General features: G+C 42.5%; 3 protein-coding genes across 8 annotated transcripts in view; 2 read left to right on the top strand and 1 right to left on the bottom strand.

Moving 5' to 3' along the window:
- Positions 1-1,284, bottom strand: part of LOC127606095 (capping protein, Arp2/3 and myosin-I linker protein 3-like) — a 33,437-nt gene extending 32,153 nt beyond the window's left edge. For all 5 annotated transcript variants that reach the window (XR_007963736.1, XR_007963735.1, XR_007963734.1 and 2 more), the window contains exon 1: positions 1,027-1,284. Coding sequence is in view for 2 of the 5 variants with exons in the window: in XM_052074112.1 (XP_051930072.1) it covers positions 1,027-1,084 (58 nt within the window). In the remaining 3 variants the exon portion in view is untranslated. The remainder of the gene's footprint in view (positions 1-1,026) is intronic.
- Positions 1,285-3,193: 1,909 nt separating this feature from the next.
- Positions 3,194-7,921, top strand: LOC127606103 (Fc receptor-like protein 1). 2 transcript variants are annotated; one of them, XM_052074135.1, is made up of 7 exons: positions 3,194-3,644; positions 4,266-4,568; positions 5,754-6,056; positions 6,122-6,385; positions 6,457-6,495; positions 7,163-7,241; positions 7,530-7,921. In XM_052074135.1, exons 2-7 carry the CDS (start codon positions 4,343-4,345, stop codon positions 7,666-7,668), a joined length of 1,050 nt encoding a protein of 349 aa, XP_051930095.1. In that variant the 5' UTR covers positions 3,194-3,644; positions 4,266-4,342; the 3' UTR covers positions 7,669-7,921. The 2 variants fall into 2 exon arrangements, with proteins under 2 accessions (XP_051930095.1, XP_051930094.1); XM_052074134.1 differs by having other exon boundaries at positions 3,194-4,568.
- Positions 7,922-10,574: 2,653 nt separating this feature from the next.
- Positions 10,575-17,276, top strand: LOC127606100 (GTPase IMAP family member 8-like). The gene is made up of 6 exons (XM_052074130.1): positions 10,575-10,819; positions 11,671-12,381; positions 12,577-13,263; positions 14,851-15,618; positions 15,695-15,820; positions 16,478-17,276. The coding sequence occupies exons 1-6, from the start codon at positions 10,804-10,806 to the stop codon at positions 16,612-16,614; spliced, it is 2,445 nt and encodes an 814-aa protein (XP_051930090.1). The 5' UTR covers positions 10,575-10,803; the 3' UTR covers positions 16,615-17,276.
- Positions 17,277-17,411: the final 135 nt, after the last annotated feature.

Genomic DNA, 17,411 nt, shown 5'->3' with positions numbered 1-17,411 from the left:
CTCGTTGTGACGATACACTCATCGAGTTGGCTGATCATCCAGTAAAACCAGATTTCACAGCACATTTGACGACCTGCGGTCTATGCAAGTGTATTTAATTGTGTGTGCTTCCAGTGAACCATTTATCCATTTCCTGTGGCACCTCATTACAAGTGAGCTGGGGTCTATCCCGCTGACTTTGGGACAAGAAGCGGGGTACACCGTCACCCGAATGAATGAGTGAAGCAAACATTCATGTTTTTTAAATGTAGCAGTATGCAAACTGAGCTGAGGTTCCTTACGATTGTGAAGCAGATGTGCAAACCACCAGTTACACCGTGATGCCTTTCGGGGTAATTTCTGACAAAAATATTCAACCGACAACCATTAGACACCTTCGACGACCTTGCGCCAGCCTACAGGAGGTCTCGGGGTTCTACCACACTCAGGAGCAGCCAACTCCAATTTGCCAAGAGGATGATTTGAATGAAGTGATGCTTGATTCAATCATCACAGTGAGACTCTGAGAGCCATTAGGAGTAATTAAAAAAGCAGCGGCACTAGCCGGCATGTTTGTGCTCACGAGGATACAACAATTGTGAAAATGGCATCAAGATAGCAGAGTATTGGAAACACTTTGGCCTTGCTCAGGTATTATTGCTGACAAACTGCATTGAACATCTGCCTCAGAGTACCCCCTCCCTCCTTTTTTCACACACTGGATAGCATAAAAAACGGAAATGACACACTTTAAAGGCTTTTAATGAGCTGGAAATCTAATAAATCGCTGCCACATTATTTGAGCACCCAGCCCCCCCCCCCTTTCCCGTGCAGAGGTTATTTACAATCAACCTGTGTGTTATGTTACACGTTTCCTCCCCGCATGCATCTGCACATGCATACAAAAAAAAAGATGTCACGCGAAACAAACTGCGCGCTTTCGGAGGAGAGGAGAAGGGGGCGCGGACGATACCCCGATTCAGCCCGCAGCGAGGCAGAGGAGGAGACGGAGGGCGGGAGGGATGGTTCGGGAACCAGAAGACCCACCTGTGATGTCCTTGTTCACACTCGCGAAGCCAAAAACGGTGATCTCTTTGGCGGCCATAGCTGCAGCAGCTGGATTCCCTGCTGCTCCTCCTCCTTATTCTTCTTCCTCTTCTGATGGACGCCCTCTTTTTTTATTCTTTCTCAGTTACGGACAAAAAAAACAAAACAATGGTTGCTCTTGCAGGCATTCCTGCAGCGCGTCCGAGCTTTCCCGGAAGAAAACCTGGATGGATTATGGGAGGATGGATGTTAAGGGACGGGGGGTGTGTGTGTGTGGGGGGGGGGGGGGGTGATGAGGGAAAGAGGGAGGGAGGGGTTACCTGCGGAAGATAATGAGAGTTAAAGGGAGAGTTAGCAACAAAAAAATATATTCTCAAATGGAAAAAATGTGTTGAACCGTTCTGGCTGCTTAGTTTAAGTTTTTTTGTTTTCTTGGTTAAAACCTTGCTGCGCGTAAATGTCTGACAATATAATTGACTATGTCGGTAAAATGATTATGTTGATGGCCAACTGAAAGGTGATCTGAATAAAAGAAAAAGTCCAGTAAAAATCAATCAATATATGAGCGTAAAAAAACATTAAACATGTTAGGTTTCATGTGAGTGTCAAAACTATTGTAGCTCGTGACTCCTAAGGGCTAAAAAAAATGCTTAATTATGTGCAGCTAGCACGCTAATGTTAGCATGTAGCGTTCGCTCATGGTTATTGTTTTTGGTTATTAAATTATCCCTGGTCTGACTCACTTTTCCAAAACCATGTACAGAACCTATACGGGGTTATTAAACACCTGTTTGAAGAATTATTTTAAAGCAGTTTGGGGGATCTTTAACCCCATACCTCTCTGTCCTGTGTTTTTTTTCCTTCTAATCTGACGCTCCGCCTGTTTACTGCTTGTCACAGGAAGGAAACGTCTCCACCAAGATGCCCATCGCTATTTGCTGTGACTGGCCACTGTCATTGCCTTTAGTCTTATATCAGCACTCCGAAAAATTCAACACGTGAGACTGGGAAAAAAAAAACAACAACTCATATAGCACTATTCTCAATATTTCACTTTTTGGTTGATGGGAAAAATCCCAAAGAGTGGGGCGGCAGAATGAACATCATCCTCATCGCTTCAATGCTGGGTGAGTAAATTAGCAGATGCAAATTCAACTTAAAAAAAAAAAAAATATATATATATATATATATATATATATATATATATATACATATATATATATATATATATACATATATATATATATATATATATATATATATATATATATATATATATATATATATATACATATATACATATATATATATATATCTTTTATTGTCGCATTGCTGTTTTTCCCCCTTCCAGTTCTGATAATTTTTTAAAGACAGTTTCAATGAGCTGACCTATTTATTGGAAGGTTTTTTTTTGTAGTTTATATGGAATTTAAACCTTGTCTAGTTTTGGTTTGGTTTGGTTTGGTTTGTTTATTGAACATAAAACATATACAGTAATAATTTGACAGAAAATAAGGTAGATAAAAAAGTAAAAGAAAGAAATCAGTCTTCATTCAACACAGTTATTATGTTCAAGGGAGTAGGATGAAGTAAAAAAACTTATCTAGTCCTACCCCGTTATGTGTTTATATCTACTAAATCATTTTTATATCAATCAGAAAAGAAAAAGTAATAAGAAGTCTCCATTAAGGCTCATACTTTACCCTTAACCGTGATATTTTCACAACTTTTGGTTTGTATCGGGATTATATACATCCTCACCCTGGCACTCTTGTGTCAATTTTCTCTTGTATTCATAATGGATATTGCAATACCTTTCTCTATTTATCAACTTAGTTCTGATTTATCATTATATTTAATGTTTAGTATTTATCATTTTAACTCTGATTGGTGTAGGTTGTTTGTACTATTTTTTTGAATTTGTTTTTGAACTCAGCAAGCGATTTACTCATTTTTAGGTTCGTTTCGAGATTGTTCCACAGATTAACACCTTTGCTAGATACACTTCTTTGCTTGATGTTTGTTCTTGTTTTGAGTTTTTTGAATAAGTTGGTACCTCTTAATTCATAGTTGCTTTCTCGAATTTCAAAAAACTTCTGAATGTTTTGGCAGAGCAGGTTATTGTGTGCTTTGTACATTAATTGGGCGATTTTAAAGTCAACCAACCAGTTTTAATTCAGCCTACAAGCAAAGTATAGGCCAAAAAGTGTGTGAGTTTGTATGCGTGCATTCCAGCATGTGTATGTGTATGTACGTGTGTGAGAGAGAGTGTGTGTATGAGAGAGAGAGGGAGAGAGAGAGAGACAGACAGAGACAGAGAGAGGAAGATACAGTAAATACACGCACATTCCTGGCCCTCCCATCGGGACGAGACAGTGTAAAAGATTCATTAAGGAGTGAGAGGCTGTCCTGTGTTACATCACATGTGTAAAAGGCTCTCAAACGACGATCACTACAACTGTGTGTGTGTGTGTGTGTGTGTGTGTGTGTGACTGGTCCATGCAGACTTGTGTAGCCCAAAGTAAATTGATTTTTCAGTTATTTTCATTTTCATTTTTTATAAGTTTCCTTTATTTCAGATGTAGCAGCATTTGTTCTCCTTGTTGCAGCTTCTAAAGGTAAGTCCAATAACAAGTAGAAATTTCCTCAAAGGTGACATGAGCCATGCCAATAAACGGGACAAAAAGGGACATAGAGTATAATCCTCAGAAAAATATCACACTATATGAAATATTTTAACAATTGACAAAGTATAGATTTACAATATGAGGTGGTGACTTGAGATACAAGTTTAATTTGTTTCCAATAACTTGCAGAAATTTTCGATGCAAATTCACAGACATTTATGATCATTTTTGGGGGCATAAATTAAAATTGCATGATGGTTTATCACTGGGAACTTATAGTGGGGCGGAAGGGGCATGCCCGGGGAGAGAGACACTAATTTAATGCAAATTAAGTTGAATTTCTACCTGGCATTCTGCATCACTCAATCCCAACGACATTATTCATGCAACAGTCATGCATTTGAATGAGCAATGACCTCACTTGGTTAAAGGACTAGTCACAAATAAACCAAAGTAAATCCGTGTTCTCAAATCTATTTACGTGGAAATTGTCCAACCTTGAATATTCCCCAATTTGCCCAGCACAGCAATTTTCCTCCCCTTTGCATCCCGTCTCGACATACATTAGCATTAAGTGTGAATCATTAAAACACAATCAAACTTCCAACCCAGAGGAGTTGAAGGTCAGCGTGACCTTGTGGCCTCTGGGCACGAAGATCTTCCTCGGGGAGTGTGTGTTGCTGCGGTGCATGGTGGAGTCCAACTCCACTCTGGCGTGGAGCTACAGCTGGTTCCGGAATGAGTCTCGTGCCACCCAGGTGGGCAAGAACCCCCGACACCTACTCTCTGGGGGCAGCTACTCAATCACTGCTGTGATGAAGGAAGATGCCGGCAGCTATTGGTGCCAGGCCGAGTGCTGTGACAGTAACACCACCGTGGCGCTGCTAAGCAAGCCAGTTACACTGAGTGTTTCAGGTCAGTAAAAGTTCCGCTTTTTGTTTTGATGACCATTAATTGCATGTGTATGATAAATTACATGCATTTTATTTTTCCCAGTCTGGAAGAGGTCTTTTAACTCGATGCATGAAAACAGCACAAAAATCTAAGAGTCCGCACTCCCCTACCGTACTGGCCAGTGCCTGTTCACACTCCTAACCACTTGAGGGTGCCATGCAACTAGAAAATCCATTTATTTAGTCTTTGTGAGTGTGGCAATGGCATTTGAGGCCATTCTAACTGACTTTGAACGATACCCTGGACTGGTTGCCAGCCAAATAATGTAGACGTAGACAAAGACAGAGACATTGTCATTTGTGAAGGAAGCACCACTTCATTGCTTGCTGATTGAGAGCCCACATCAACAACTTCATTGAGCAAAAGTTTTTGCTTTGAGATTCTCCAATTCTTCCGATAATCTGTTTGTTTTTGTGCTTAGGCCAAAGCCACATCTAATAGAAAACTCCATTGTTGTATTCATCGATATGCAGTTACAAAAATATTTGGTTGGGAATCAATAACTCGGCGGCCCGGTAGTCCAGTGGTTAGCACGTCGGCTTTACAGTGCAGAGGTACCGGGTTCGATTCCAGCTCCGGCCTCCCTGTGTAGAGTTTGCATGTTCTCCCCGGGCCTGCGTGGGTTTTCTCCGGGTGCTCGGTTTCCTCCCACATTCCAAAAACATTCATGGCAGGCTGATTGAACACTCTAAATTGTCCCTAGGTGTGAGTGTGAGTGTGAGCGTGGATGGTTGTTCGTCTCTGTGTGCCCTGTGATTGGCTGGCAACCAATTCAGGGTGTCCCCCGCCTGCTGCCCGAAAACAGCTGGGATAGGCTCCAGCACCCCCCGCGACCCTAGTGAGGATCAAGCGGCTCAGAAGATGAATGAATCAATAACTCAGGGGTGATTGCGGCAGGGCTCGTGACAGTCTGTGTGGAAAGAGATGGGGCTTCGGCAAAATCACGGGAAGAGAAACTGGGACAGTATGATGAAGTAAATAAAGTGTTTTGTATTGCTAAGTAAATTCCTCATGAGTGAAGGCACAATCTGGAAAATGGAGTCTTGGTTGTGTAATTTCACACCCGATGGTTGTCATTCAGGGTATTTCAACTATTTGCATTCCAACTTTGCTATTTATTTATTTTTATTTGTGTGTGTGCATTAGGGCTACCCCCACCCTCACTGATTCTGATCCCCAGCACCAGGCACGTGTTTGAAGGGGAGACCTTTACCTTGCAATGCCCTGAAACTCTGACGAACTCCTCTGCTTGGGTCCTGTGGCAAACTTCTGCCAGCCGTTTAATAACGACCGCGGACTCCAAGACATGTGCATGCTCGTCACCAGGCGGTGGTGTCAATCCAGGCGGTTCAAGCACCTGTGTCGTCTCTGCTACCAGGGGGGGCAGTGGGCTGTACTGGTGCGAAGGTGCTGAAGGTCGCAGCAACGCGGTCAACATCACCGTCACCTGTGAGTCTTCAGGAGGATGTAAACATGGTGTGATGTCATTTTTCTTACTTGTTTTTGTCCTACAGCTGGTCCGGTCATCATGAGGACCCCCGCCTTGTCCGTACCGCGTGGGGGGAATGTGGTCTTAGAATGTCGTTACCGGAAAGGCAACCATACAAAGACCACCTTTTTCAGGGATGGCATCAAAATGTCCCCCGACAGTTCTCCCAGTCAAGACACAGAAATAAAAATAACCATTGTGAACGTGAGTGAGGCACACGAAGGCTTTTACAAGTGTGCGTCGCAGGACGGAAAGCTGGAAAGTCCACAAAGCTGGTTATCAGTAAGAAGTAAGACATCGTCAGGGTTGGATTTTCTTTCCTTCCAATTGTTCAGTGTTGACGTTTTCTCTTTGGTTTAGGCAACCTATCTGCGGATGTGTCAGCTGACTCCACTTCTGGTAATCTCATCCATACATGTCACGAATCTTGTTTTATATGATGGGAATGGGATACAGTCAAACCTCGATTTTCGTCCATAATCCGTTCCAGAAGACTGCTCGAAAACTGAAATTTTTCGAAAACCGAAACCACGCTCTTTTTAAGATAAAAATGTCAACCCCAACATTTTCTTTACAGTAATTTAATATGTTCTTTGCACCACTGGTCTCAAAACGTGGTAGTCTGATTAATATTGAGTTTGTCGAAAATTAGTTGAGCAGCAAAATGCACCCTGTTTCAGCCATCTCAGGGGGCGGCCATTTTGACACTTTGTGTCAGCTGAAAATGATATCACAGTTGCTCAGCGCTCAGTTTACGATCAATCATCGCCCACATGTTTTCTGAAGCTGAGCCATGATTGGTTGTAACCTGAGCCCTGAGCCACTGTGATGTCAGGCAGCAAGTGGCAAAATGGACGCCCCCTGGGATGGCTAAAACTGGGTGGATTTTGGTGCTTAACTCATATTTCAAAAACGCAATATTAATCAGACTGCCGTGTTTAGACAAATGAAGGCGCAAAGAACACATTATCGTTAAGAGGTTTGGGGGTTTGACTTCCCGTACAATGTAGTATTGTGCACCACAAAGTCATTCCAGAACAATATAAAACAAATATTCTTCTGACAGGTTCCTGGATTTGGGTCGTCGTTTCGTGCATTCTTATGATCTTCATCCCGCTTGCTATCTTGCTAATTCTACATTTCAGGTTAGTGGCGAATTAAAAAATGTCATCTTAGACTTACACGGGTTCCTCGGTTTGCGATGGAGTTCAGTGGCATATCTTCACACAGTCAGTACAACACCATGTCACCTTGTGTGAAGTTAGGTTTCATAACTAAATTAACATGCCGGTACAGGCATGCTCTTAATCTCATCATCATTGTATGCCGAGACAAACTGTCAGAAACCGAAGGAATCCTGCTCTCTTGTATGTCGATAGAAATCAGCTCCCGTCAGGAGTCTCGCCGAACCTTTTCATGATTTTTTTGTGAAGGTACAAGATGCTTTACACGTGCAACCATTGGAGGGTTTCTTGCGTGGAAACTCCCGCAGTTGTTCTTCCTGCCACCAAGCAAGATGTGACGGAGGTACAGTGGGATTTGTCCTGGATGGAGATGTCCAACCTGCTGTAGCTGTGCAAATGAAGGTTCCCACTCACATCTCTCATGGGCATTCATCCATCCATGTCCTTGTTGCATAGCACAGATAGAATCCAGTGTGATGTAGTATAATGAATTATACTGTGGCAATACTCTCTTTGATTCGTCTTCACTTTTGTTTCCACATGTAACTGCATACATGAATTCAATTGTGCAAATTCAATCCAATGGAATTCTTGCCTTTGTCAGATCTCTTTTCTTTAAATAAACCCTTTTGTTATCACTATTTATCTGAGTCTGCGTTTGTGGCATGCACACTCTTTCGAGTCTGAAACCAGACCACCTGTCAGAATAGCCCGACCTCTGACAGTTGCGCTGGGTGTAATTGTTTAGGACAAAGTGAAACCTCTTGTCACGGTTATGTTTCAGTCTGGCCAGCAGGTGGCATTAGCAGACTTGTGCTCTATAAATACTGTTGACTTGACTTGACTTCTGTGCACACCTGCTGCCAATCTATGATTAGTCTCACTCTGTATTTAAGGAGCCCTCTGATATGCACATGTAGCTAGAGTATTGCATTTTGCCTTGCTACTTCCTTGCTCATTGACTGCTATTTATAGACCTCGTCGTGTGTCGCTTTTTGAACTCTCGGTGCTCAGTATTTTGTAAGTATGGTTCTTAGTTTGTGATTTGGCTCTCGCTTGCGTGTAGTGGTTACATTGTTTTTTGTTTGCCTTTGCGATTCTTATTTTCCCCACTTGCCTTTTGTGCAAGCACTTTTTGTTATTCGTTTTTTGTGCCCTCTGGTCCTTGTTTTGACCAGCACTTTATGTTACTACTTACTAGTGATGGGTCCATGAGGCCTCATGAGGCGTGTCGACACACTGACACACTGTGTTGATACTGTGCTGATACTGTGTCACTGACCACTGCCACCTGCTCGACCTTCAAGATCCCTGCAGCCAACCCACTTAACAGACTGAACTGACTGATAAATGTTTTTGTATATTGAACATATAAAATATACAATTCGGTAATAAATTGGCAGAAAGTGAAGGCAAGATATAAAAAAAGGAAAAGAAAATAGTCATCATCACAAATATGTGTTCAAAGGAGTAGAAAGAAGTAAAAAACCTACCCCGAGTCCTACCCCTTCTTATATGAATTGATCATTTTTCAAAATAGGAAAGAAAGTCTACATATCAACAAATGCTTTTACCCTTATGTATGCTGTACTTATACATTTTTACAACTTTAGGTTTGTATATACAGTACATACTCATTGGAGCACATGTATATGTCGATTTTCTCATTCATAATGGATGCTACATTTCATTAATATAGTAAATAATCTCAATGCATTGCTATATTTCATGAGTGTATCAAATTTATCAGCTTAATTCTGATTCGTGTAGTTGTCTTGTACTACTGTCGAATTCATTTTTAATCTCAGCAAGATTACTCATTTTACTGTTCCGTTTCAGAATCATTCCACAGATTTACACCTATTACAGATACACTCCTTTGCGTGATGTTTGTTCGTGTTTTGAATTTTTTTGTATAGATAAGATATCCTTTATTCGTCCCACAATGGGGAAATTTACAGCCTCCAGCAGCAAGAATGTATGTAGAAAGGAGAAAGAGAAAAAAAAAAGGTTAGTACCCCTTAAATTATGACAACTTTCTCGAATTTTAAAAACCTTCTGGATGTTTTGGCAAAGGAGGTTATTGTGTGCTTTGTACATTAATTGGGTGATTTTGAAGTCAACCAGGTCATGAGATTTCATTGTTTAATTTGATAAACAGTGGATTTGTGGGTTCCGTCTATTTGGAGCCAGTGATTGTTTTAAAATTACAATACAACGCAATCAGAACAGAGTGTTTTACTGGCATTTCCCCATATTTCCACACAATAGGTCAAATATGGAAGTAATAAAAGTATGTGTACATGGATCTCTTATTCAGCACATCCTTAGTTTTTGGGAGGATCCCTATGGTTTTGGATATTTTTCTTTTATTATCTATTATGTAGCTGCCAGCACGGTTTTGCATCTACAACTGTTCCAAGACATTTTCATAAGGTCATTCATCGATTTGATGATGAAGTGTATACAATATCATTCACATCCATGCATTCATTTTGCAACATTCACTACCTTGGCTGTAGTGCTTGAACGGAAATATGTAACAATGTGCCGAGCTTTGTTCCTAATGTGGTGAGTGCCAAGTAGGCCTCCATGTTCACAGAGGTCCACATGTCAGTCGTTATACTCACTGCCACAGCTTGCTGTACTTCCATTTTCACTTTTTCCCGTTCCTCCATATATTTTTCGGCCACCATTTTCTTGATGGTCTGAAAATTAAACCAAAAGCAAACATTATATGGGATTCATCTACTACTTTATGGAACTTCCACACAGACCTTTCTCGTCGGCAAAACATATGAGGTTTCAAGGACCTGAATCAACTCCTTGAACCCTTCACTCTCCACAATGCTGAGGGACTGGCAGTCCTTGATAATGAAGTTCAGCAGTGCCTGATCAAACAGCTGCTTCCTGGAAGCTTGATTGTCAAACATGGAGTGGAGAGTCAACTAATAATAATTACTGATTGTCAATTAATCATCAACATAGCAACCGTGAAAAGATGAGTGAACGTTTGTATACCTGGCGTAATACTGGGTGTATCGCGAACTTCATTCTCATGCTTGGCCCGATTATGCCTCAGCATGGTGGAGGTGCTTCTGTTGGTGTTTGACATTTCACCTGTAATGAAATGTGAATAAGAAGTAACTAAGAGTTACCTTGAAATGTATTTGGATTAGAATGGTAAAACACGTGTCAACAATCTGAGAGGCACTTGGCGAGAGGGAGGCTCTCGGCGAGAGGCACTCGGCTGAAACCAGTTTGACAACTTTACCCGACACAGCTACAATTTCACAAGAAACACTCCCTCATCACGATTGAATCAAAAGCAGTGTGTGCAATGGAGAGGGCAGACCGTTGCCGTTGAACTCATATCTAGTACAGTACCTTTTGCTTTCAAATTATTTCCATCAAAGAAGAGAGAGAGATCAGGAAAATCAATCATCGACGTGGACTACAGTTGAATGACGGGAGATTTGGTTCACTTGGCTGTGATTTCAGTTTGAACAGAAGACCAGGGAGAATGGCGGAAAAAGATGGTGAGTTTCCTCCCATACACTTGCAATGTACCGTACATGAACTTGTCAACAAAGTGTTCATTTTTTTAATCGATGGTGTCGACTGTGCTGTCTGTAAATGTGCAAACAAAATTGTTTTTTAATTAGAAATCCCATCTCGGTTTGTTTTTGTTCTGTGGTGTTGGGTGTGACCATTCGAGCAGATGCGATCAACAAACCAGTTAAACCTGCCCTTCGCAGTAAACGTTAGAATGGAAATTTACTAACATGAATCTCAAACAGAGACCGAGACAGTAAGTTTCATTTAGTTCAGGTTTCCCTCTTGGGCAGAAAGACGGGCCCAGTAAATGAAAAGGATGTATAACTAATTGTTTCAGTTTTAGATGAAACCTTTGTAGCGAGGGCACGACAAAAAAACAACAAAACAAAAAAAAAAAACAGAAATCATGACTCCCACTCAGTTCATTGTTTTGTCGTGATCAAGGACTTCAATTTTCTCTTATATAGATTATGAATCCAGTGATTATTTGTGTCAACATCGACATATCGACAGTAAAGGAAAAAAAATGGAACTGTTGTGAATTCTTCAACCTTACGTTGTTGAATCCCTGTGATTGTTCAGTTAATCTACATTACTTTGTTACTCTTAATTCTTTTGAGGTAAAGTAACACATTCAAAAAAATCTTAAGTAAGGGTGTGTCATCAAAATTGTACATTGAAAATGAAAACTTTAACCTGGATTTCAGTAGCTAGCTAGCTAGCTAGCTAGCTAGCTAGCAAGCAATATAGATCGATAGAGCCCGGCTTTCTGTTGTAACCATGCTGCCATTGTCTGAGGATCAGTTATGCTATCAAATACTTGTGCTTACAGCCAAGGAGATGCCTCAGAGAAGACTAGTACTGATTGGTGCTCGACGAGACGGGAAAAGTTCATCTGCCAACACAATATTGAGAAAGGAACGGTTCGAATCTGGGCGAATTCGAACAGCTCACTCTGAAGCCAGACATGAAATAGTCGAAAACCGGAACCTGGTGGTGGTGGTGGACACTCCGGGCTGGAAGTCCTCTACTTCCCTCAGTGAGATTTCAGAGAGAGACAAGCAACAATTAAAGCTCTATGCCTCCAAGTGTCCACCTGGACCACATGCCTTCCTCCTTGTCATACCCACCGATTCCAGCTTCACTCACGAACGGAGAACGGTGGTGCAAGAACACATGAAGTTGCTGGGGGATCGGGCATGGAGATACACCATGGTGCTGTTCACCTTTGGAGACTACCTGGGCAAGAGGACCATTGAGGAGCACATTGAAAGAGAGGGTGAAGCGCTCACCTGGCTGATCGAAAAGTGTCAAAACAGATATCACGTGTTCAACAACAAGGACAAGAGCAACTCGTCCCAGGTCATCGAGCTGATGGAGAAGGTTGACGACATGGTCAATGAAAATGACGACAGCTTCTACATGCTAGACAACCAGATGATTGACACCATTAGGAAGAAGCAAGAAGAAGTGGCTGAGAAGGCCACACAGAGATTGAGACGGGTCTCGGAACAAAGACAGAAAATGAAAATGGTCCTTTCGGGTAAGCATTGCACAAGATAAGAAAAAAAACACACACACTCAGTTCTTTTCTTGTTGATCTCTCTATAAAAAGCTACCTTACACTTTTGTGACTTTGCTTGTCCCAATTAACATTGAGTAGAAGCATGGTCAGTTGTAACCACAGATATAGTTTTATTCAATCTGTTTTTTTTTCATTTGACATGACATATTTTAGAAATGGAGCCCATCCAGACACTTCGTATTATTCTCCTGGGCAGCCGCTTTGTTGGGAAAACCTCTGTAAAGGACACCATCTGTGGAATCAAAGAACGAGTAAAAGAAACAACAGTGTTTTCATATGCCCAGGAGGGCATCGTGGGCAGGACCAAAATAACAGTTGTGGATACTCCGAGTTGGCACAAAGGCTTCTCTGCATGCGACACACCAGAAATCATCAAGGACGAGCTACTGCATAGCTTGTTGAAGTGCCCCCCTGGTCCCCACGTCTTCTTGCTTGTGATCGATGCAGATGCCTCGTTTAACGCCCAGCACCTGGAAGCAGCCACCACTCATGTGGAGCTGCTCGGGGCGAGTGTGTGGAAGCACACAATGGTGGTGTTCACTCGAGGAGACTGGCGGGGCTCACGCAGCATTGAAGAATACATTGAGGGTGAGGGGAATTCCCTGCAGAGTTTAGTGGAGCGATGCGGTAACAGATATCACGTCCTGGACAACATGAACGAAGATGACAGCAGTCAGGTTGACGACCTATTGGAGAAAATCACCCTGACTCTGGCAGAGAATGGGTGGCAACATTTTATACCCAATCAGAAGATGTTGGACGCCTTGATGGAGAAAACAAAAAGAGTGGAAAACGCTGCTCGACTGAGAAGTCAAATGAAGGCAACCAGAGCAACGAAAGGTAAAATATCTCGTGTTCAAAAATTATGTATTTGGTGCCAGCCCCTCCAAATAAATTGACAGATTCAAGTTATAAACTTAATTGGTTCTGTGAGCTCATTTGTAACCTGAAACGTTCATGTATTAAGGTAAGGTTTCCCATTGAAATGAATGGAAACGCAATTAATCCGTTCCAGCCCCAAAACAAAGTAATACAGTACTTACCTTTAACAAGTGTGTGGTTAGAAATAACTTTAATGCAATATAGAAATAAATGAAAACACACTTAACAATTTCCATTGTCTCTTGGAGTTTTAACTCATTAAACTTAGCTGTTTTCTGGTTCTGAGCTGTGATTGATCGTTATCTGAGCTCTAAGCTCCTGTGATGTCATTGTCAGCCATCAATAAGGGCAAAATGGGCATTCCTGAGATGGATGAAAATGGGCAGAAAGACATACTATTGATCGTGGGGGTAGGACTCCGCCAAGGCTGCCCTTTGTCGCAGATTCTGTTCATAACCTTTATGGACAGAATTTCTAGGCGCAGCCGAAGCGTTGATGGGGTCCGTTTTGGGGGCTTCAGTATTGCATCCCTGCTTTTTGCAGATGATGTGGTGCTGTTGGCTCCTTCAAACGGGGCTCTCCAACTCTCACTGGAGCGTTTCACAGCCGAGTGTGAAGCGGTTGGGATGAAAATCAGCACCTCCAAATCTGAAACCATGGTCCTCAGTCGGAAAAGGGTGGAGTGCCCCCTCCGGGTCGGGGAGGAGATCTTGCCCCAAGTGGAGGAGTTCAAGTATCTTGGGGTCTTGTTCACGAGTGGGGGTAGGAGGAAGCGGGAGATCGACAGGCGGATCAGTGCAGCGTCTGCTGTGATGCGGACGTTGTATCGGTCTGTCGTGGTGAAGAAGGAGCTGAGCCAAAGGGCGAAGCTCTCAATTTACCGGTCGATCTACGTCCCAACCCTCATCTATGGTCACGAGCTATGGGTCATGACCGAAAGAACGAGATCCCGGATACAAGCGGCTGAAATGAGTTTTCTCCGCAGGGTGTCCGGGCTCTCCCTTAGAGATAAGGTGAGAAGCTCAGTCATCCGGGAGGGGCTCAGAGTCGAGCCGCTTCTCCTCCACATCGAGAGGAGCCAGATGAGGTGGCTTGGGCATCTGATTCGGATGCCTCCTGAGCGCCTCCCCGGTGAGGTGTTCCGGTCATGTCCCACCGGGAGGAGACCCCGAGGAAGACCCAGGACACGCTGGAGAGACTATGTCACCCAGCTTGCCTGGGAACGACTCGGGATCCCCCGGGGAGAGCTGGAAGAAGTAGCTAGGGAGAGGGAAGTCTGGGCTTCCCTGCTAAAGCTGTTGCCCCCGCGACCCGGCCCCGGATAAGCGGTAGATGATGGATGGATGGATGGACATACTATTGAATGGAAATACATTGACTTGACTTCCTCTTTCGGCACTTGAAGCATTTTCTAGTGCTATTTGGCACACACATACCAGGGTTTTGGGGTCAAAGTTGTGATCAAATGCGATTTACCAGCAGGTACTGTCTGCAACAGGTTTTGTAATCTTCCGACCTTACAAATATATTTTTTTCACTCCGCAGGTCCTCCCAAAAAGTTGAAAGAGCTGAGAATTTTGATACTTGGTGAAAAGTTGTCAGGAAAGACAACAGTAGCAAATTGCCTCCTGCGGGGCAAAGTGTTCCCCGCCCAACCGAATGACAGCTGTATGGCCAGGCAGGGACAGGTTGCTGGCATGCAAGTCACAGTGGTCGATACCCCGGGCTGGTACAGCGAGTCCGAGTGCACTCAGCAACGGGACCGAGAAATAGTCCGGGGTCTGACCCTGAGCCCTCAGGGGTTCGACGCTGTTCTGATTGTGATTTCCTTGGATTTCAAATTCGACCAGGACAATCTGAACGCCCTGCTGGATCACATCAAGCTCTTTGGCGACAGCATCTGGAACCACACAATGGTTCTGTTCACAAACCAAGACACTTTGGGAGCCAGGTCCCTAGAGGTGTTTATCGAGAGGGAAGACAGACCACTTCGATGGTTGGCCGACAAGTGTGGAAACACCTACCACTGTCTGCATGTCACAGATCAAACCGACGTTAGTCAGCACTACCGGCTGTTTGAAAAGATAGAGGGCATGTCAGCAAAGAATCAGGGCCGCCTGTTCTGCCCTGACTTGCAAGACGTTGACCTGAGGCTCAATAAAAAGTGCAAGGAGAGGCTAAGGAAAGCTGTTCAACATATGATAGAGCAGGCTGCCAGAAAACGAGAGCTGAAGCTGTGTCAAGACCTCAAGACCAACCTTGAGAAGCTGCAACAGGACATTAAGGAGATTTTTTCCTCTCCATTGACACTGGGTAAGTACTATTAAGGTTGAACTCCACCAACGATCATCTGCATATTCCTTGGTTTTTACGTTTGCTCTTCATATAGCCACAGGTAGCAAAACCAAGAAGAAAACTGTACTGGAAGATATCGAGAACCAGATCCAAGGCCTGAATGTGAAAATGATGACTATGACTCAACTTCGGAGCAGCATGGACTTTGGAGTCCCGAGCAGTGCGTATACATGTGTCATTGGATGTTAGCATCTGAGCTATGCCCTTTCAAAATAATACCCAACCACAGGGGAAAATGTAAAATCCTTATTGCTCTGCTTTTCTGTTTTCTTTGTGCGAAGTTAACGTGTCAGCTAGTTAGCATTTGAGCTATCGTCTTTTCGAATCGGAGCCGACCACTGGGCACAGTGTAAAACCTCTAGGCTATATCCATCTGCTTCGGTGCTTGTTCTCCTCAGGTCGCCATCTTGTTACATGTTGGAAAAACAACACTTTGCATTTCATTTCCATCCTTTGTAAAAATAGTAAAAAAAAAAAAAAAAATTTGCAACCTTGTATCAAATTGACAGTGCAAGTATATCGTTACTTTCTGTTGAGAGGGTGAAATTCTGAGGATTTGGACAATTTCAATTGAAACACATCTCTAAAGGCTTAATTGATTCTAAATACTATATCTTTCAATTTTATTAGCGATTCGCAGATTTTTTTATCAATGAATTGTTGCCCCTTTGTTGTCACTGTTAAATCATTTAAATCGTCTTCTTTCAGTATTTACGACGAGAATAAACATGTTGTTCAATTCATACTTTTCATCCAGTATCAATTAAAACGGTGTCATCAATGTCTGTCAATTAAAATGCTCTGTCTTCATTTGCAGTGAGTGGATCCATCCATCCCATGGATGAATGTCTGCAATGGCTGTCTCATCTTGACGTTAGCACAAATCAAGATTCTACCCTGACCCTCAACTTTTCAGAGTCATCGGGATACGAATCGCATGTTTCAGATGGCTGAGCTGCATCAATGTCATCGGCATACAGGTCGGGGAAAGGCACTGTTCTGCCTGTACCTGCTCGTTGGCCTCAGGTATAACGATCAAATATGGGGCCACACATTTCACACACACAAACCTTTCAACACAGCAGTGGATTTTTTTCCCAATCAATTCCAAGAATCAAACATATATTTTAATGTACTGCACTGATATAGCAAGCAACTACACATCCTGGCTCAAAATAGTATTTAAAAAGTATTAAGTACACAACAACATTTTCTCCGGTTTCCTCCCACACCCCAAAAACATGCATGGCATGTTAATGGAACACCCTAAATGGTCTCTGGTTGTTATTGTGGGTGTGAATAGTTGTTTGTGAATGGCTGGCAACCAGTTCAGGGTGTCCCCTGACTACTGCGCGAAGACGGCTCGGATAGGCTCCAGCACGTGCTGGAGCGGATCAGAAAATGGATAGTTGGTGTTTTGTTTGTTTATTTTGGACTAATTTTCTGTTAAGCGGCCCTTCATCACTTTTGATATTGATGAATGTATGTGCATACCATGAATTAAAAAAAAAAATCTGAATATCCAACAATTGAGTTCAAAAGTTAGAAGTGTTACTGACAGGAGCCTGTATCATTTGGGAAGTGACCAGATTTGATAAATTCATATTTAAATTTAATTGCTTATTTCATGTTTCATCTTTACATGTACAAACATGTCTTACATTCTACATCACACATAGCTCTTCCATTTCCCATGTTTTTATGATTTTATGTCCTGTTTTTAAATAATATCTCATTTACAAATTTTTACA

This window comes from Hippocampus zosterae, chromosome 8 (assembly GCF_025434085.1).
Source record: "Hippocampus zosterae strain Florida chromosome 8, ASM2543408v3, whole genome shotgun sequence".
In the NCBI taxonomy this organism is placed as follows: Eukaryota; Metazoa; Chordata; class Actinopteri; order Syngnathiformes; family Syngnathidae; genus Hippocampus; species Hippocampus zosterae.
Note: the sequence above shows the minus strand (reverse complement) of the source record. Positions and strands in the feature narration are given on the sequence as shown.